Source organism: Pterocles gutturalis, unplaced genomic scaffold (genome assembly GCF_000699245.1).
Source record: "Pterocles gutturalis isolate BGI_N339 unplaced genomic scaffold, ASM69924v1 scaffold38122, whole genome shotgun sequence".
In the NCBI taxonomy this organism is placed as follows: domain Eukaryota; kingdom Metazoa; phylum Chordata; class Aves; order Pterocliformes; family Pteroclidae; genus Pterocles; species Pterocles gutturalis.
In genome coordinates, this window is record NW_010114077.1 from 2600 (window position 1) to 22892 (window position 20293).

The 20293-nt window shown below is 40.3% G+C and overlaps 1 protein-coding gene across 1 annotated transcript; it reads left to right on the forward strand.

Annotated features, from left to right (window-relative positions):
* Positions 1 to 375: 375 nt before the first annotated feature.
* TAF15 (TAF15 RNA polymerase II, TATA box binding protein (TBP)-associated factor, 68kDa) lies at positions 376 to 18456 on the forward strand (the record flags this gene model as incomplete). Its single annotated transcript, XM_010074733.1, has 15 exons — positions 376 to 412; positions 1508 to 1556; positions 1727 to 1817; positions 1896 to 2013; positions 4771 to 5054; positions 5833 to 5947; positions 12801 to 12835; positions 13425 to 13457; positions 14016 to 14125; positions 14672 to 14801; positions 15885 to 15974; positions 17321 to 17405; positions 17500 to 17585; positions 17690 to 17792; positions 18089 to 18456. Coding segments are annotated over 15 exons (1406 nt in total), but the record flags the coding sequence as incomplete, so codon positions are not given.
* Positions 18457 to 20293: the final 1837 nt, after the last annotated feature.

Sequence of the window (20293 nt, forward strand, 5' to 3'; positions counted from 1 at the left end):
CTTTGCTTGATTAATTAAGCCACTGCATTCTTTTCATTGATGATGGCACTGCATTCAGGAGCTGGTAGAGAGGGTTGTACAGCCCTGAATGTTTGAAAAGACGCCTTGAAAATGGAATTCAGATCCTTCACGAAGGGAGGTTCAAAGTGGCGATACCTGTGTCGTGTCCCCCACGCCCTGCACTCCTGTGCTCGCCTTCTCCCGGTCTTTACATTTTCTTTTTTGTTAATAAAGAGGAGGCTGGCTCATTCTGCAGGGGAAGTACTTGCGTTACCTTGAACCTTTCTCCCCCTCCCCAAATTTCTTCCTCTTACAGTAAGCAGAGGAATAAAATGTTAATTGGAAGTTCTCAATATGACTTGCTTCTTTTTCCAGATTCTGGAAGTTACAGTCAGTCTGGGGGCCAGCAGAGGTACGTGTGGGGTTTTTTTGCTGTTAGCAATTAAATCTGTAAAATAAAAGGCCATTTAGGATTCCCAGCGTGGTGTTTGAATCTGTGGGCATGATGCAGTATTGATGTGCTTTTGGAGTTACAGGTGGAGAAAGCTTGCTGCCCTGGGCCTTTATTAGGATGTCTTATAAAACAGGAAAAAAAAAATGAAGAGAAGACAATAAACAGGTTTAACTTGGAATGACACCTTCTAATAGTAAGAACTTTTGAAATGTCATGAATATAGAGAAATATTTTTCAGATGGCTGCCTTAAGCTGTTCACTAAGATTTTAGTCAAAGGTTATACAAGTGTAAAAATGATGGGCTGTATAGACGTCAAATTTTACTTTTCCATTTTGTTTTCTTCTTGTTGGAGGGAAATTTGTATTAAAACCCTCTGATAACCATTTGTAACTGTGAAATTTAAAAGCCAGTCCATAAAATAGCTGCAAGTTTTGGGGGGCGTATTTTAATCAGTGAAACAAAAGTGATTTTAGGGCAATATGAAAATCCCAGTAATATTGACTGTGCTAATGAAAGTCATAAGGCTCTATGCGTGTAGTTTGAGTTTATCCAAGTGTGATACAAGTTTCAGCTCATGGTTCTTCTGTCAGTTCATGAAGTCTTAGAGTGGCAGAATAACGAGTAAGTATAATCTAAAGCTGGTGCAGTTTTTGATGATGTTTTTGGTGAATAGTCCAACAAATACCAAATTGGCAGGAATTGGGTAAAAAAATGCACTTTGTAAGAATATACTGAAAAATGTAAAATCCCTTAGTTTCATATGATAAATTTTTTTGTGATGATGAAAAATTGGTCAAATTACAGTAAGCCCAACTTTCATGTACTTTAAATTTACACTTGAAACAGAGCAGAATTTAAAATAAGCTCTGCAGGCTTCTGACAGTCAACTGTGGTAACCGTCAGTTTGTTGATATGCCTACAACTGCAGTACTTGGATAAAACACCTATTTTGGAATGACAAAAACCCTTAAAATAACACCAGAAATACCTTTGCTTTCCAGCCCACGTGGAAGGCACTGGAAGCATTTCCTAAATACATTTTTCTCTTACAGCTATTCGTCCTATGGCAATCAGGGCAGTCAAAATTATGGACAAGGACAGGTAAGTTGAAAAAACCGTTGTGTCTTTCAAAGCAGATGTTCCTTGAGTAAAATAATTGTTCCTGGATGACTGTATCTGAGCTGGGAAGAAGTCAGTTCTCAGCTGTGCTTGATGCTGTAATTACCTGCTGTGGAAGTGACGCTTATTTGAGTACGTTCTTTAAATTACAGGGATATTCTGGTTACGGGCAGAGTGGAGACAATTCCTCCTACGGACAGAACTATGGAAGCTATCATGGGAACTATGGACAAAATCAAACAGGTTTGGCTAGCTTGTTACATTCATTGTCAGAAATGAAAAGGTGAATATTTACTAAAAATTTTCTTCCTCAATTTCCAGGTTATGGACAAGATTCCCAGGGATACGATGATGACTCCAGTTATGAAAATCAGAATCAGAGCTCATACAACCAGCAGTCTTACGGCAGTCAGGGGCAGCAGAAAGGGTCGTCTAGAGGGTAAGGAAGCTGGGATTAACTGTATCTATTTAAAAGTACTGGCTAGTAGCTGTACATTCTTATCTGGGGCTATAACAGATTTCTGCTATCATTGCTAGAAAAAGGACAAACGTGAAAATCGACATTCTTAAGACATTTGTGATGCCTGAAAGAACAGGAGGTGAGGGAAGAGTATTTCTTTATGTAAGAAGGATGGCTGCAGTTGTTTTGAAGTTAAGCTGTACAGGGAGATAGACTTTAAAAAGTCTCTGGGTGGTGACTGTGATGAAGAATGGACTTGATAGAGAGTGTTTTGATTAAGAAACAGATAGATCAAGTGCCTTTCCAGTCACATTCTTTTGTATAAACTTGCAGTACCCTTTAACTTCAAATAAGTTGTTAGCAAGGAAATTCTTGACTGTTCTTAGATTTGTAGAGTTCTTACCTGACTTAGGATGTCTTTTAATGGTGAAAGAAGACAAAAGGATTCAGAAATCTGGCCATTTGAGAAGTCTCTTTTCTTTTTACAACCAAGTAGGATTCTCAAAACATCAGTTTTATATCCTTATCAATAACTTAGATGTGTGTATGCATCCTGCACTCTGATTCAGTATGTTAAGCTATTACAAATGTATTTTACTTGTTAAGTGATGTACTCGAATCAGTTTCAGGAGGATTAATGATACAACTTCTAAAGTATGTTGGAAAATACAACCCAACTTCCTGTAATGACTTATAAGGTCAATTCATTATCTAATTTACAAGCTTCATGTATCCACCCCAAGGTTACTGCCTGCATTAGAGCTTTATTGAGGATCATGTGATGTCTTTAATATACAGTCATGTACTAAACTTCATTCTTGTGTCCAAGGTCCAGATATTTTTTTGTGCTTTTTTGCAAGCTGATAAAACAATCTGTATTTCAGCAAACCTGTGCTGGGTTTCTGGTTTTGTAATTATTATTACAAAGCATCTTAATATAAACAAGCAAAGTCTTAATCTGTCAGCAGTAGGTGCTGTCACTCCCAGTGTCTTTTTCACATCCCTGAAGAAGGTGGGAACATGGTTTTGTTTCGCTTTGCTTTGTTTTCTGAGTGCTTATTAGAACTGTACAAAGGTACAGGACCAGGCAATAACATAGTTTTTAACTCTGTAGATATCTAGTGGGGAAAAAATGCAGTAGGGCACAGATTCTCCCACAAGTTGGTTTTGACCAAGCAAATGAAAAAAATACATTGGAGGAAAACTTTCCCATGTATGGTTGTAACAGGTAAGGAGAAGCCGAGAAATTAAATTGTAGCAACTTTGAAGAGGATGGCCACAAAATTGTAGCTCTCGCATGCTTAGGGAGGCAAGGAAGGAAAACCAGCGAATAGTGGATGCTCTCAACGATGCTTCCTTCGTTGGTGATGGTGCAAAGGCGAAAGTGGAGCTGAGTTTTTTGAAGTTAAGATATTAACAAAAATCTTCATAATCTCTTTGCCACTAGGATTAGTTATGTTAAAGCTAAGATCTAGGCTAGAACTGGGAGAGAGCAGATTAGATGGCATTTATGTGGATGGGGTATTTTGAGACTGGTTGGACCCAATGGACTTCATCTTGGAGAGCTTTGAAAGGATGGTGGAAGCTTCTTAGAGGCTCTTAGATTGTTTTTGTTTGTTTGTTTTTCTGAGGCATTTTGGCTAGTAAGTAAGATTGCCAAAGACTGGAGGGTGGCAAATGTAGTGCCTCACCTTTTGAAAAAGGGGTGGAAGTAGGGAGGAGGAAGAGAAGAGAGGGTGGCAGAAGTCAGTGATTCATTTCAATTACTGAAAAAATAATACAGTTAAGCCACAACTAAGTGCCCGGGGGTAAAACAAAGGTATGAGTAACAGCCAGTGTTTCCTGGATGCAATTTATTTCTCATAAATCTATATAACGTCCGGCTATGAAAGGGTAACCCAGCTGGAACTATTCCAGTATCTAGATTTTCCAGTATCTAGATTTTCCAGTATCTAGATTTTTCCAAAGACTTTTGTTTCTACCTTGGACGCTGAAGTAGCCTGGTGTAGGTGAGATTTCCTTGTGGTTGCTATGAAGTTGTTACTAGTCAGAGAAGAGTTACGACTCCCTCTTAAAATGTATAGCCACATTGTCTTGGAGTATCCTACTCCAACGGAGTATCCTTGGTCAGTGTTTCTGATGAAGGTTGGTGGGATAGCGTACAGAGATGGCACTAAAGCGGGAAGAACTGCAAGTACGTTAGAGGACATCACAAGAGTTAGAAAAGTTCTTGGCAAAATGATAAAACGGCCAGAAAAAGAGATTGTAATTCAGTGAAAGCCAAATTTTTGGATTTTTTTTTTATAGGCGTAAGTATCAGCTGCACAATACAACATGAGCAGCGAGTGTCTTCTCTGCAATGCTGTAGAGGAGGGTTTGGCAGTGAGCAGGTCTCGTGCTATCCATCAGCCATTGTCATGCTGCGGGGGAGTGGGTAGAAAGCAAGCGTTGTACTGGGATCTGTAAAGGGAGCGATGCTCTTAAGTTACATTTACAGTGGAAACTGAGGATGTCTTGAAAGCGATGGTAACATACAGTTTTCTGCCTTACTCTTATTGGAAGCCGGATGTATCCCAAGAGAGACGAAACATTGGCTATTTTCATATCCATATGCCAGTAATGACTGGGAGGTAACTGTGACTTGGAAATTTTAGCAATGTCATGAATTTTCAGCCATTATTTTGCTCTTTATTCTGTGAACATTTAGCTATTAATACAAATTCTGTTTATTTTAAGTGGAAGAGGCTCTTATGAACAAAAGTCAAACTATGGTCAGCACCAAAGCTCTTATGACCAGCAGTCAAGCTATGGACAAAACCAAGACTCTTATGACCAGCAGTCAAGCTCATATGACCAGCAGTCGGGCTATGGCCACCAGGGCTCATATGACCAGCAGTCGGGCTATGGCCACCAGAGCTCATATGACCAAAAGTCAGGCTATAACCAGCACCAAAGCTCATATGGCCATTCTCAGCAATCCTACCAGTCTCAGAAGGGAAGCTATAGCCACAACAGCCAAGGTAAAATTCACAGGTTGAGTTTGATATTGGCTAATAAAATTGGGCAGAAACGCTGTGAAATAGTTGGAGTTCCTTCCAGAGGCAGTTGGTTTGATGAATAGTTAAAGCTCTATTTCCATGGTGATATTCTTGGGGAATGTTTCATTTGTTAAGACTTTCAAAACATTATACGCAGATGCAGAACTGTTGGGGCCCCAAAATTGTTGCATTTGCATTTGTTGGAGGCAGCCTTGCAGAGTCCATATCCCTGAGTTCTGAAGATTCTAGACGGAATTTTCTTCCTAAGCTGTTTTGCACCTTCATTCTGCATGGGGGTGACATGTCTTGATCAGTCATGAAGAGCTTTTGCACTTCACATTCCAGCTTTACGCTGTGTAGGTGAATTCTGAGAATGAAACGAAAAATTGAAGATCAACCGTTTTTTTTGCAGTAACTTCACACAGGCAATACAACCCACACTCTTTATCCTTGATCCCTCTTCAGTGATGTCTTTTGTGAACTAAGAAGGCTATAGGGACATAGAATGAAAAGTATATTTTAGACAAGTGTTTAATGTTACATCCTGAGATATCTTGGGGCCCCGGAAGCCCAGGGAGATAAATGAAAAAAAATCAAACTTTGCTCCATTACTTTGCAAGAGAGATTCAGGAGTTGATGCTTTTCAGATTTAAATGGCGGACTTGAGGGGTAAAAAAATCTGTAGGGTGGGAATTTTCACTGCATTGCGGTTTGCACTACAATTTACTCATGTTTTGGTTTGTTTTAATCGTTCCTCCAGATGATCGTCGTGAAAAGAGTAGGTATGGAGAAGATAATAGAGGATATGGCGGGTCACAGGGAGGAGGTAGAGGGGGATATGACATGGATGGAAGAGGTCATATGTCTGGATATAGGTAAGTGATCTCATTCCAGTGCCTGCAGTTCCTTACCCTTGTTTCTTAATTATTTAGCTGTTTTTAACTTTTGTCTACTATATATCTATTCCTAATGTGGTTCAGATTTAGATTTCCAAAAATGTAAGGTTTCTAAAATTAAACCTTTCAGCACTGCACAGAAATGTGTTTTGCCTAGGAAAAGCGTTGAGATTCAGATAGATTGAGACCAAGCATTTGATTGTTTATGACACATAGCTGCATTTTATTTACATGAGTTGCAATATAAAAACTGCCTGAGCCCATCCCTTTAAATAAAATATTTTAAAACCTATAAAAATCTGTTTTAAATGACAAGAAAACCCACAGCCAGGGATTGAGAAAGTTCTTATAAAATTCATAGCTAAGGTAGGTAACATTTTATCAGGGAAGTATTTTTGACTTTACAGTGACAAATCATTACACTAAGGTTGGCTAATTATCTTTCTGCTTCCTAAATAATTTGGGAATAATTTAGTAATAACATTGCTACTTCTTTACTGTTTTTTGCAGTTTTAAACTTTTGTTAAAATACAGGTTTTATTATTGGTTTAGCTGTCAGTCCAAATACATTTATTTTAGATAGATTTAAAATACTAACAGTGCTGTTGCACCTTCTGCCGTTGCCTTAGGCTCTGTTCCTGTCAAGAAAATGTATGCACATATTTAATTTTGTGCTTGCAGATGATTTAATGCATAGGTCTGAGAGATTGAGACCTTTGCTTTAAATCCTATTGAATTAGGTCAGATGACGTTATTATTTCTTAACAAACTTTCACAATTGGCTACCCTTCATGTCCTTCTGTGAAATGGTTGGGGGTGTAGAGTACTCACTGATGCAAAGTGAGAATGTTGAAGCTTCCACTGAGCTTTGAAGTGTTGCTTGTCAGCACCACTTACCCTTTAATAGGCTGCACAGTTCTGGGTTGTTGCTCGAGATTAAGAGCTCTTAATTATACAATGCTGTTTGTTTGAACTGATCTAATTTAAATAAAATAATCCAACAGTGTGTTAAGACTTGGTTGCTTTTTAAAGTGTTTATTTTAAAATTTGTCTGCTTCTGAAGTGGTCCCAAATTGTACTTCATGGCTTGCTGTTTTGATAATGTAGGTGGACCCTACCTCTCCTAAGTAGCACAACTACAAATGTGTTGCTTTATCTTACAGTTTGTTGGGGTTTTATATAATATAAACTACACCAGCAAAGTAATTTCTAAGTGCATTTTTGGTTAAAACTGAAAAATTTTCTTAAATTAGCTTTTTTTCTGTGGGTGAGGATTTTCCGTATTCTTGTGATAAAATCTGGTGTTTTAAAAAATTGTTTATAGCTGAGCCCTTTCCAATAAGAGGAATGAATGTGAGCTTCAAAAAACATACTTTTGGTAGATTTTTATCACTTTGAATCAAACTACTGGCTTTGGAAGACAAATTAAGATAAATTAATGTCTGTGAAAATAAAGCCTCTTCCCATATTTTTCCAAAATGTAAAAAAAATTCTGTTCACACATCCATGTAGATAACAGTATGTCAGTGGGCTTGAAAGCCAGAAGAAGGGAGTGAAGGTGAATGGGGAAGTGGGGGAAAAATACAGCAAAGTGGGAAGGCATTTACTAGAAAGTCTGTTTGTTTCTGTTGAAGTGAGGCAGTCTTTAATGCCATTTGCAGTGAAATTTTTCTGAAACTACAGTGTCATATGTGCTTATTCAGTCTTTCTGCTTAATTATGATGGAGGATTCTGCTTCTGCCATACGTGTTTTACCAAAGTCATGCTTATCGGGAAAGTGTAAAAGGTTAAGTTAAATTAAATAACAAACTGTATATTCAAGGGAAAATAGCTTCTAATAAGGTAAGAAATCCTGCTTAGTCATGTGAAAGTGTGGGGTTTCAGGGTAGTTTTTTGGTTTTATTTCCTTGGGTTTCTCTTTTTTTTCCCCTCACCCCCACCCTAAAAGCAGCTTGTGTAGGAACGTCAAGTCCAGTAACTAGTTATCATTTTCAGTTTTTTTTCTTTGATCACATATTAATGCTTACCATTAAATTGTGGAAATTCCATAGCCATCAGGAACTAATCTATCTAAAACTCCGGTATACACAGATGTTTGTACTGCTGTAGTAATGTAGGCTTTGACTTTCACAGTGGTTAGAAAAATGAGTTCAACACCACACAAAAAAATCAACACACCAAAAAAATTGTTTCTTGACATCACAAAAAATAATAGCCCACTTCAGATCATAGGGAATTAACCTCTTCTGTGTTAGCTAGTAACAAAAATTTTGTCCTGACGGCATTCAAATGCAGGGAGAACTTGTTGCAGCTTGTTCACCGTAGGAGCATTACCCAGTGACGGGTGTTCTTACAGCTGTATGGCCTAATGCTCCCCAGTGCTGGGCTATCAGTGCGTCCTGTTTACAAGCCTCATCCCTGACTTACTGCTCGCCTGTACTTGTGAAACAGCGACTTTGGCTGCAACGTCAGCTCCTCCGCAAGATTTTTGCGAGTTGCATTTGCCTGTATAAACTTGGCCTACGTGCAAGACCTCTCAGAGTTGCCTGCAAGTGCAAAAAAATTATTCTGGAATCCTTGGGGCAAAAACGAATTGGCATTTTTAAATTTTGAGAGCTTTCATTTCTTTGAATAGCTTTTATAAAAGTTCTTCCAAATGTAGTTGGTAGTTTAAGGTATGAATCATTATTCTGAAAACTGGAATGATTTGACCGTGTACTGTAGTAAATGCTTTCAGCACTCATTTTTCTTTCGTGCCTGTGCAAAGTCATGCAGCACTGAGAAGAAAATATATTTCGAGAAATGACTGCTCAGATTCCGTGGGTGATATTATTATGATGGAGAACAATAATTTTCTTGTATGCGTCAGATATTCCCTTTTTAATCTTTGTAACTTCAGGTTTCAAAATTATGGTTTTGAATTTTTTTTTTAGTGGTCTTGAATTACATCTTTTGGGATTTTAGTAGAATTTTGACACCCTTTCATTCTGAAGCTTGAAAAATTGATGACCTCACTAATTTGTATTTTGACTAAGAAGCAAAATCTCTTCTTTTTTTTAAACCTGTAGTAGAAGAGTCTCATCTTTGAGCTCTTTTGGTTATAAAGCAAGTACAGCAGGTCTTGAGAATGCAGAGTTTTAAGTTATTCTTCCAAGTTTCCTTGTAGAATAAGTCACCTTTTGTTAGAGTCCTCATCTGAGAGGTAAGGAATTAATTGTTCATTGTGGTTGTGGGACCAAATTATTTTGGCTAAGCCTGTAGCTGCGAAATACAGTAGCAATACAAAGCAGGTTTGTTTTCTTTTATCTTGGGAAAGCCATTCAGGCAGTCCAGTAGCCGTACCTGTGACACTGCCCCGAGTCTGGATTAAATGGGAGACGCTTTGCCTTTGAACCTGCTTGTGTTGGTGGAACAACATAGATGCAGTTTAGAGAAGGATTTGCCGTTGGGTTAGGATTTGTCATAGAAATCCTACCATTGCTCAGCATAGATTTATTTTTTTTTCCCCCTCTTGTGCAGATTTGATGTTGACGCACTATAAACAAAAGTTACCTATGCAGCTTAATTGCTATATTAGCTGTTATGGGTGGAAATTAGCTTATTGTATTATAAACTATAACTTAGTGCAAATGGTTTTTACAGCAGCGCAGTTTGTGTTCAGAATTAGTATTTTGATTTGTAATGTATATGCTTGAGCTTAGCCTTATGTAGACTTGGGAAAAACATGAACAGAGGCAATAAATATAGGCAGCAAAAAAAAAAAAAGCCATCTGTCAGTGACATTATTGGTGCAGTAAGCATTCCTTTCTTGTTTGTAAAAAAATATATTCTTGTGTGTAACTCCCACATGCTTGGCAAGACATAGATGCACCTTGGAGGCTGAAATTTGGTTCCTGGATTTGTAGTGCTACCTCTGCCAATATCTGATGACTTTTTAAAGTCTGTTTCTTGTATCTGTAGTGTTGAGCTCTCCATTAACTCTGCCTTTCATTGAAAGAGTTACTCCCCGCTGAAGTAAGCAGTGCTCAGATGAGCTCCATTTACACTCAAGTGGGTGATTTTTAAATATGTGACGGAATATAGGGAGAAAACATCTGAAGATGTTTCTTTCATAGGAGTAAGGTTTTGTCACGATGACTGGTGCCACGTACACGTTCTGGCTGCTGGCATTTCAGCCTCTAATTATCTTTGGTGGTGGCATTGCTGAATTTTAGCTACCTATTCATGAGTCTAACACAGGATGTTAAAACTCCAAACTCCATCTGGTCACACGTCTATTTGCTCTGTGTGCAAGACTGTGAAACGCTGCAATTATATTTTCCACTTGTTCTGTGACAATAGTGTGACAATAGTGGCAATTAGGGAACTAATTCAGTTGCTGGGGTTGAGACTTGACTTTGGGGTCTCAGTGAGGGTAAATCTGACACTGTGGCGTCAGCTGCTTGCAGCCAGTTTCTGTGTTCGACCTCACTTGCTGTAGCATGTCCACATGCCTCCTGGGGATCTGGAGTAGCTTTGCCCAGCAATCTCAGGAAGGTAACACTGCAGCTTTATAAATCACATGTGAAATGGGATGTAAAACTGGAGGAGGGCATTAATCTGTCATCAAAAGTGTCTGTCACTGAATGGATGCAGATTTTGGTTGGGTTGGTCATACGAGACTAAGCAGAAGATAACGTGCTGAAGCATACTTGGAGAAAAACATGTTTCTATAGACATTAATTAAAAATTGTCAGTTACACTTGTTAGTGTGGGCACAGAATGACTGTATGACAAGTTAGAAACTAGGCAGTCGGCTGTGACTTCTCTTACATTTTATGTATCCAGCTCGATCGCTTCTCAGAGTCACGGTGCACACATTTCACCCCAGCACCGCAGCAAATCCTCATTTCCTGTAAAATCCTGGCTGTGGTGATCACAAACTTATTTTCTGTATGTTTCTAGATTGCTGGGTTTTTCTGATTTCTGTCTCTGCTGCCTGTATCCTTTCAAATCGGAAAACATCCGTGTTCTGAGTAATGCTGTCCTTATGAATTGGGACCATAACCTAAGCTTGGAAAACTTTGATAACATTTTCATGGTTGATGTATTCACTCTTATTATTTCAGAGCTAAAATCCTAGAAATTTTCAGAATCCTACTGAAAATTGTTGTGTCATAATGAAGTTTTTTTTTTTTAGCTGAAGTGAATTGGAGGTGGCAGAAAGGTATTTACAGTCCGTTTTATGATCACCGTTGTGTTTTTGTCATCACTCCTTGAAAACAGCCAGCCTTCAATACAGACCAGCTCTGATGTTGCATATAGAATTCATTCGTTTTTACCTCTTTAATGAGCAGAACGAATTATTTACAAGTAAATGACACTGCAGTTTAGCATTCAGATTTTTTCTGTGGAGAACCAATTTAAAATGTGCAGCAAAAAAAATATTTTAAGAAAAGTCCCAGTAAAAGTGACATCTGTTGTGACAAACATCTCATACTCCTTATATGTGCTGTCACAGTGTCAGTCACGCTTCTGAGAATGTCTCCCTTAATCCAGTTTTGATAATATCTGTGGAAATCTTATTTCTTTTTTGTCCCTCACGTTGGACAGATTTTATCTCATAAATACTGAGTAAGCAGTACCTTTCGTTCATGACTTTGCTGAAACAGAAAACAGAAAGAATGCCGAAGGAGTCACTCCCTAATCTGATTTCATTGCCGTTAGCTGGGCTGCTTGTGTCCCACATTTGGACTCTGAAGTGTGGGCAGATAGATTGGATTAAAACCTATTTATTAGCTGTAAAGTGTGTTGAAGAGGCTGCTCGTACTGGCACCAGCTCTCCACCCCAGGGCTTGAACCTACCCTGGCTTTATCCCGGGTGCTGGGTGGGAAAGCTGGCAGGATGAGGTGACCCTGCCCAATTTTCAGGGGGCAGCTGTGTCCCCCGTGCAAAGGAGGGCAAGCGGGCAGTTGTACCTGGCGACATGAGACAGACTTTCTGATACTTGCTTATTGACTTTCTGAAAAATCCAGGGGTTGTATTTTTTTTCCTGAAGGCTTTGAATATTGGTTATGTTGTGCTCATCACATGGATGCAATGAGAAATGCTGTTGTGAAAAATCCTGCTAGTACAAACACTTCCATTGAAAAGAGCGAGGGTTTATTTTCATGCACATAATTGGAGGCGTAACGTCCTGTTTAAAATCCCCTTCTAACCTTTGAAAATTGATGTGTGTAATCTCTTAACTTGGTCTACATTTTGTGCCACAGGTTTCAGAATGAATGAAATAAAACTTGGCGGCCTCTGCTTTTGAAGCTCACATACACACACCTTCTCTGTAATGCCAGGTGCTGCCAGCACAGCCGGTCCCCGCAGGTGCCTTCTCAGAGAATGGCCCATACTGCCCATTTGTGCCCTGCGTAACGATGGAGGTTAATTAACTTGAGCTTACTTCTAGGAAAGTACTAAAGTACTAATTATTCCAAAGTAGCAATTACATCTACAATTAAAGCCCATTAGCTTTCATGAAAATAATGTTTCTGGTTTAAATCCCATTTTTAATAGCAGTGGTTTTGGCTTATGGGATGGGAGAAAGTACTGAACCAACAACATGTGTATGGGGTAGTTAAAAATGCTCTTTAGGGCTTCTCTTCTCCAGTGCAGTGCCCTGGGAGATTATTCACTTTCATGTAATTTAATCTTTGAACATGAATGAGTAGTGAGGAGAACGTAGAGATGGTGCTTTAGCTGGTAACTCTCAACTTGTGATCAGTTAACTGTAGATTGAGCCTTGGGCTCAGCACATAGAGACTTAAGGAAGAAATCATTTCTTCAATTTTTCCTCTGCAGTGGTGGTGACCGTGGTGGCTTCAAAAATTATGGTGGTAAGTGCCGAGTATCCAAAAATGTTTCAGTGGAAATTCTTTATAAAATCTAAAAGCCACCAATACCTTGTTACTATCTAGTAGAAGCATTATAGCGTTTTGGTGAGGCTGGTGTGTTCATGAGTTTTAATAACCAAACTTTTAGCAGTAAACTGGATTTCTACTTTGTCAAATTGCATGAAAGAATTTGTGGAGACAGTGACGTTCACCGGATTTTTTTTTCTTTTAATTTTTTTTAATTTTTTGTTACAAATACTTTTTAGAAAGGTAGTAGAAGAAATAAATAATAATAAAAAAGTGGTAAATTGCTTGGTGATCTGACAACCAGCATTTGCAAGATAACACCAGCATAGCATCAGTGTGGCAACTGCCACATGCTGCAAGTTAAAGAACACGTTAACGTCCTACAGACAACCTTCTGTTGTACGTTTTAATCTAAGTAGTCTCTAAATATCTGGTTAATGTTGTAGATCTTAGCTGCATTGCATACATACTTTAAATATTTTCTTGTCTCTGAAAAAGTCACTTGAAAATGTTATGCTAAAAATTTTTTTTTCTTTATTTTTTTCATTTAAAACCCGTTTCATAGGTCAGAGGGATTATGGACCGAGATCAGATGCTGGTAAGAAAACAAGCAGCGGGTGGGAGTGGATTGCAGCTCTTAGGTCATTGCTTTTAAAACGTGTGTCTAGAAAGATGGACGTGGCTGCAGTTCCCGTGGCTCAAAAGAAATTTAGCTAACGCTTGTCTTCCTTGACATGTATTTTAAAGTGCATGTGAATTTTTTGGATGTCTTTTCATGCAGCAAGTAAGAATTTGCTGATGATCTTTGGATCTACTTGAGCCAAGCAGCTGCTTTCATGGCCATAGTGCTTCTGCTCAGCTTGTGGTGTTTAAAACACGCGCTGCTGTGGTGGGTTGGGATGTCCCGCCTGCATGGACCAGTTGAGCGTGCGGCAGACAGCTGGGCAGCTGTTGAGTGTGTTCGGTCTCGGAGGTACTGCAGCATCTGAAGGTGCTGCGCCTGCATTCAGAATGATGCTCTCTGCTCACCTTTTATTTCACACAAGATCTTTTAAGATTTAAGGGTCTGCTACTGGGCAGTGTAGACCTGAGCTTAAAGTGTTGCTTCTGTTGCTACCACAAGGATGCCTGGTAAATGCAGCTTATTTTTTAATAGATACAGAGTCTGACAACTCTGATAACAACACAATCTTCGTGCAAGGACTTGGAGAGGATGTTTCAACAGATCAAGTGGCAGACTATTTCAAACAAATTGGTATCATAAAGGTACGTGAAGCAATAAATCATTGGTAAGAAGGAAGAGAACTTGCAGAGCTGCTGTAGTGGAAATGTACTGGTATCATCCAAGGCAGATGCTCACTCTGACTCCCCAGCAGTTGCAGATAATATTTTTATCTGAGTTCCCGGATGACAGCTCATTTGGAAGCTGGCAGCACTAGCAGCTTTTTTCTAGTGACATTTAGATTGCTTTGTATCTCTCCTTTAGTCTTTATAACCCTTAACATTGACACTCTGTCCATTTTACCACCCTCACACTTCAGCAAGTGTGCTTCTGTGCTCCGTGGCTGTTTCCTCTGTTTCTGCAATTCTAAATTAGGGCTTCCTGCACTTCACCTCAATCTTTGTGAAAACTGGGCCCATCATTACTCCATGGAGAACAGCCAGCCAGCATCCTTCAGTCAGAAGCATCTGATTCTGCAGGCTCACTCCGCGAGAACCTTCTTTCTAATGATACTTCGCTGTTATGGGTTATGCTGTGAACTGCCTTTCCCAGTATTTCTCCCATGCCAAGTGTACAACCTTTCTTTTCAGACGAACAAAAAGACTGGCAAACCTATGATAAATCTTTATACAGATAAGGATACTGGCAAACCAAAGGGAGAAGCAACGGTATCTTTTGATGACCCTCCTTCTGCAAAAGCAGCAATTGACTGGTTTGATGGTGGGTGAGAGTACCTGTTCCTCTTGTTATTTATGAATCTAACAGGCAGTGGAAGAAGCAAATCAATAACCTCATGGGGGACCGCATGCTACTTTGGCTTTTGTTTGACTTTTTTTTTTTTTTTTGCAAAGGCTTCTATTTCATGGTATTTTGTGTGTGCTGGCTTGCTTTCAATCATTCGGTGGAACAGCAACTAGTGATTAAGACCAAAAATGTGTAATGAAGCTGTTAGGGATTGTTGCTTGGCAATCTTGTGCCAAGTGCTTTGTATATATGCAGTGAAGAACAAGGGTTTTTTAATTATGGGTTTGGTGGAGGAAGAGAGCAGATCCCAGAAATACATTGACACAGAACTTTAGGCTTGATGCAGGAAATACAGTGCTACTCTTCTGTAGTAGTAAACTTGGCGGGGTTGAAGTGCTTGTTCCTGTGACCTGGTGTCTTCACAGAACTTTAATAATATTGGGCAGAAGCAAAAGGAGATACTCTGCGTCTGGTGTGAACTGATAGCATGCCATGCCAGAATTTTTATGCACTATTTGATGGTTTGTATTTTGCTAATAAAATGCAAATTGACTTTGGTTAGGAGAGTAAAGCAAATTGACTATTTTAAGCACACATGCAGTCCTGTTTGTTCTGTGATAAGCCTTGTCTCTCTGAAGAACTGAGACTTTGTATTTTAAAAGTTCACTTACTTGGGAATATTTAATTTTTGTGCTGGCTGTTGAATTGTACAAAAGCCATGTTGCCTGAATTGGGGGCAGAACAAACAGAGTTCTAACTACTTATCCATGAACGTGACTGAAAATCTTTTAAATGTTCTTGTGTGTCTAGTTAAATTGCAACTTTAATTTAAATTAAGAGAAATGTCTTGTGTTTATGGAGAACCTAGCAAGTACCTCAATGTTTACCATCTCACATTTGGACTGGTGTTTTAAAAATGTAAGAGATTTACTCCAGACTTCTGTGTCTTACGAGCTTTGTATTCAGTCTGTATGTGCAAATCACTTCTGTTCTTCTGAGCTTGCTGCTGTGTTGTTGGGGACTGTATTGATCTTTCTCTCCCTTTCTGTCTTTCCACAGGAAAAGAATTCAATGGCAATGTTATCAAAGTTTCTTTTGCAACTAGAAGGCCTGAATTCATGAGAGGAGGTGGAGGTGGTGGACGTCGAGGTGGGACTAAAATCTGTGGAATCCTTGTTTTTGCATAGTTAAATGCTTTTTAGCTATTATTGGTTTATAAAAGAGAAGTTGACTTTGAAGCAGGGATTCATCAAAGTAGATGGGCTTTGGGATTCTGCCAGGAAAGGGAGTAACAAGGATTGATCCAAGCTAAGTAAACTGAAATCTGTAATCTCTTTTGCACAGCACAGAATTTACGCTTTCCTTTTGAACTGTCTCCAGGTTGTGTCTCAGCGTTGCTTTTAAAGAGATAGTGTAACAAGGAGGTTGTGGCTGTACAGGTTCCACATGTATAGGTGGGAATTCCCAGGGATTATTTGCTCATTACAGCTGAGCCTTCAGATACTGCGATGTTTCCAGATGGCATTAAGCAGAGTAAATTATTCAATTGCTGCTGACTTAGAGCAGCAGTCGGATGTCTGACTCCTTTAATTAAATAGATGTTGTTCTCCCTGATTCTCTGCATAAGGCGGTTTTGTTGGCAGCCCACTGGATATTAATTACCGTTTTGCAGGAAGCATGCTTTGTGCGGTGGCTGTCAACAAATGTTAGTTCTTAAATCAGGCACTTTTGTAGGCTGACAAAAAATTATAAGATTAATATTTTTGATGCAGAAAACAAGAACTACGTTGTCCCTGTGCTTGTGTTAGATACATCCTGGAGTTAATCCAGACAGATTTTTTTTGTATGTGTTAAATTTTTATTCTGTGACTTAAGTCTGGCCATATGTGATTGATATTATACATTGTTAAATCTCAATGAAATTTTATTAATGCACTCAGTGAGTTTGTATTTACCCATTGGCAATTCAAGTGGATCAAGTTTCCTTTTACTGCTGAAAAAGAATTCATTAAAAAGTATGTGGTGGAGTGATTTTTCTCTGGCCACCATGCACTATCCTTTCTTCCTATTTTTCCCCATCTGCCCAATTTCTAACCCTGTCCGTATGAACATGTGTATTTCAGCTGTGCAGATAGATGAGCTTTAGGTCATAAAATGCTGTTGGGATTTGATGGTGGCTGAAACTTCTGTTGTTTTTTTTTTTTGCCCAAGTCTTCCAGCTATCTTGCAGCTAGTAGTAAATCAACTAGCAGATGCTGAATTTTATGGTGGTACAATTTTTTTGTCATTGGCACGACCTCCTCCTTTCAGAGTTCCTAATGTGGTTTCAGAGGCTTGCCTAGTGGTGATATATTTATATTAAACACTCACTCCTTCTTCCACCTGAAAAGTCTGTCACTTGGGTTCTGAAGCCAGTGACAGTCCTTAATAAATGTTTTTCATGTATCTCATGGACACTTCCCCTCCTTTATTCTGATTACAATTTTTTTCTACAGGTTCACGAGGTGGATATGGAAGAGGTGGGGGCTTCCAGGGTAGAAGTGGGGAACCTAAAAACGGTGATTGGGTTTGTCCTAACCCGTAAGTGTCATTTTCAGTTGGGCAGAGTGGTGTTTCGTGTATGCTCTCTCGAGTTTCCTAGCAGCTAAGTCTAGGGTATCCTTGTCTTTTCCAGGGGCTGTGGTAATATGAACTTCGCTCGCAGGAATTCCTGCAACCAGTGTGGTGAGCCCAGACCAGAAGATTCACGTCCATCAGGAGGTGGGTAGAAGCAACTGCATCTCTTCTGAAGTGTTCAAAGTGTTAACACCATCTGCAGCTTTTTGAAAAACCTGGCTGATGTATGGGTTTGCATTTTCCTCCAGATTTTCGTGGGAGAGGTGGCTATGGAGGAGAAAGAGGATACCGAGGGCGTGGTGGCAGAGGCGGCGATCGGGGAGGTGGCTACGGCGGTAAAATGGGAGGAAGGTAAGCTGCTGCTTTGCCCTTGCTTGGTTGCATAACATACAGACTGTGGAATTCATAGGGACTGTGGGAAAAGAATGTTGTTAATGTGTGCACGCACAACTGTGCTATGAAAATATTCGGTACGGATAGGAGCTTCCGCAGAAAATAAGTCAGTTTGCCTGTTGAGTGTGTTTTGTGAGCATTTTTTATCTAAACATAGAAGAATACACAGAAGTTGGCATAGAGGTGTTTGACTGAAGATACTATTTGTTATTTGCTTAAGGGATTCCTTCTAATTTTTTTTATTTCCCTTTCAGAAATGATTTCAGAAATGATCAACGCAACAGACCATACTGAAGACCACTGTGAATGTTTTGTTTGTCTTGATGCGTTTGGTAGTGAAATTGCCAGAGTTTTGCCTGCCGCTTCACCCATGGCCTCTTTGGATAGTGGAATTGAGTGGAACTAGATTTTTATTTTGGTGGGAGGGACTGGGGTGGTTTGGGAGGATTTTTTTTAAGCAAGACATTGAAATTTAATCTTGATTTCAACATTCTCCTCTTTTCTTCTCCCCCATACCTTTTCAACAGGCCCTAAGAAGGAAAAGGATAAACTGTAAAATATTGCCAAAATATGAAGTGTTTTGTAATACAACAATAAATGCTGATTGTTTTATTTGTGAAAACTTGCTGTTTCACAGTTACATGCATTTCCTTACATACTCCCTGTCTTCCTGCGGTTTGACTGTGGTACTAAAGAAGGTCTCGTTTGAAGTGCCACTGCTGCCTTGACCCTAGCTCTGGGCTGTTTGCAAAACTCTGCAGTTAAGTCGGTGGCGAGCCTGCTTGCTCTCCGTGCCCTCTATCCCAGACTTGTTCCCTGCTCCTTCTTACTTCCCTCTGAAGCTCAAGCCCTGTGTTGCCTGTGTTTCCTGCTCTGTGAGCTTCGGTGTGCCTTGCAGCCTTCCCGAGGAGCAGGCAGATGGCAGTGTGTTCTCGTGTGCCAAGGAGCATATTGTATCCAGGCCAGGATATCTCAAAAAACAAGGTGGGATGGCTTCAAAAAAACAAAAAGGTAATTTGCTAGATATTGCTTTAGCTTTTAATTGCTGCTTTTGAGGCGTAGGTGATAGCAAACAAGTGTTGGGTGCAGCCGTTTCATCTTCGAGATGAGATGCATGTGAGGCACATTGGGATACAGCACTAAAGCCGAAGTTGGAAGAAATGAGGGAGGTGAATTATCACTGCTCCTCGCGCTAGGACGCTGTCGCGGTGGGCTGGTGGGAATCTGTGAGACGCCAGCTCGTGCCCAGTGCCGCACGGAGCTGCCTTGGCAGACGCGAGGGAGCGGTGGCTGCTGGCTGGGGTGAAGGAGGAAAGCAGCGCTGAGCAGCAGAGGACACAACAGGATGTGTCCCTGACCGAGGCTTCTTCTGCAAACACCTCCCTGGGGCTGCGCCTGGAGCCCTCGGAGCTGTGCAGAGAGAGGTGGGAATGGCAGAGCTGAGCAGAACCCAGCCACACCGAGGTGGGCAGCGTGTCGCCAGTCTGGTCTCACGAGGTCCCTGGTGGGGCTTTCGCCTTTTCCCTGCCGGGGAGAGGAATGGTAGCTGGAAGAGCTGATGCTTTCAGTATTAGGGGCAACAGTTCTAGCCCCGTTTAATGCCAACACAACGTCCAGCCCTGCTTTCTCCCTCAGGCTGAGAGCATTCCTGTCTTTAAACAGTCCCTACCCAGCTGGATTATGGAGTAGACGAGTACTCAAGCAAGCCACAAAGCTGCTGGAGCTGTCACCATCGCCACAGCTTGTCCAGCCTGGTGGTGATGCTGAACATTTGCTTCTGTTCTGCATTGGGACCAAACACAACCTGTGGTTTTGAAGACAGTGAAGGCATCTTCACCAGCTGCTAGCTTGCAGAGAACTGGCAGGTCAGGCAGAGGCAGGGTGGCACTAGTTCGATGGCACCCAGCCTGGCGATGATGCCGAACATTTGCTTCTGTTCTGTTCTGCACTGGGACCAAACACAACCTGTGTTTTGAAGACAGTGAAGGCATCTTCTCCACCAGCTGCTAGCTTGCAGAGAACTGGCAGGTCAGGCAGAGGCAGGGTGGCACTAGTTCGATGGCACGTTATGTGTTTGAGTTGCTTTTGGTGGGACTTTTGCTGGGACTGCTCCTGCCTTTAGCTGCATCAGCGGAGCAGGCTGCGTGTTTAAGTCGGCGCTGCGGGTAGCTGATCCTGTTTCTAGGGATTGATTTTGTAATACTGTGCAAATCAAATGCTTTACTGATGGTCCGCGCTCTTCATCAGAAGACTTCAGGGTTTTGCAGATAGTGGAATTGCTGTTGGTTTTTTTTAAAACAGGTGAAGAAAGTGTCTGTTGACAAGTAACCTCCTGCTTCGAACAGCTAAGTCAAAACCAAAAGGCACAGCTCATGAATCCTACTTTGAATTTATTTTCGGTAGGTGCTCTGTGAGAATTTGTTAGGACTTCATGGAATAAAATTGCAAACTAAGGAGAG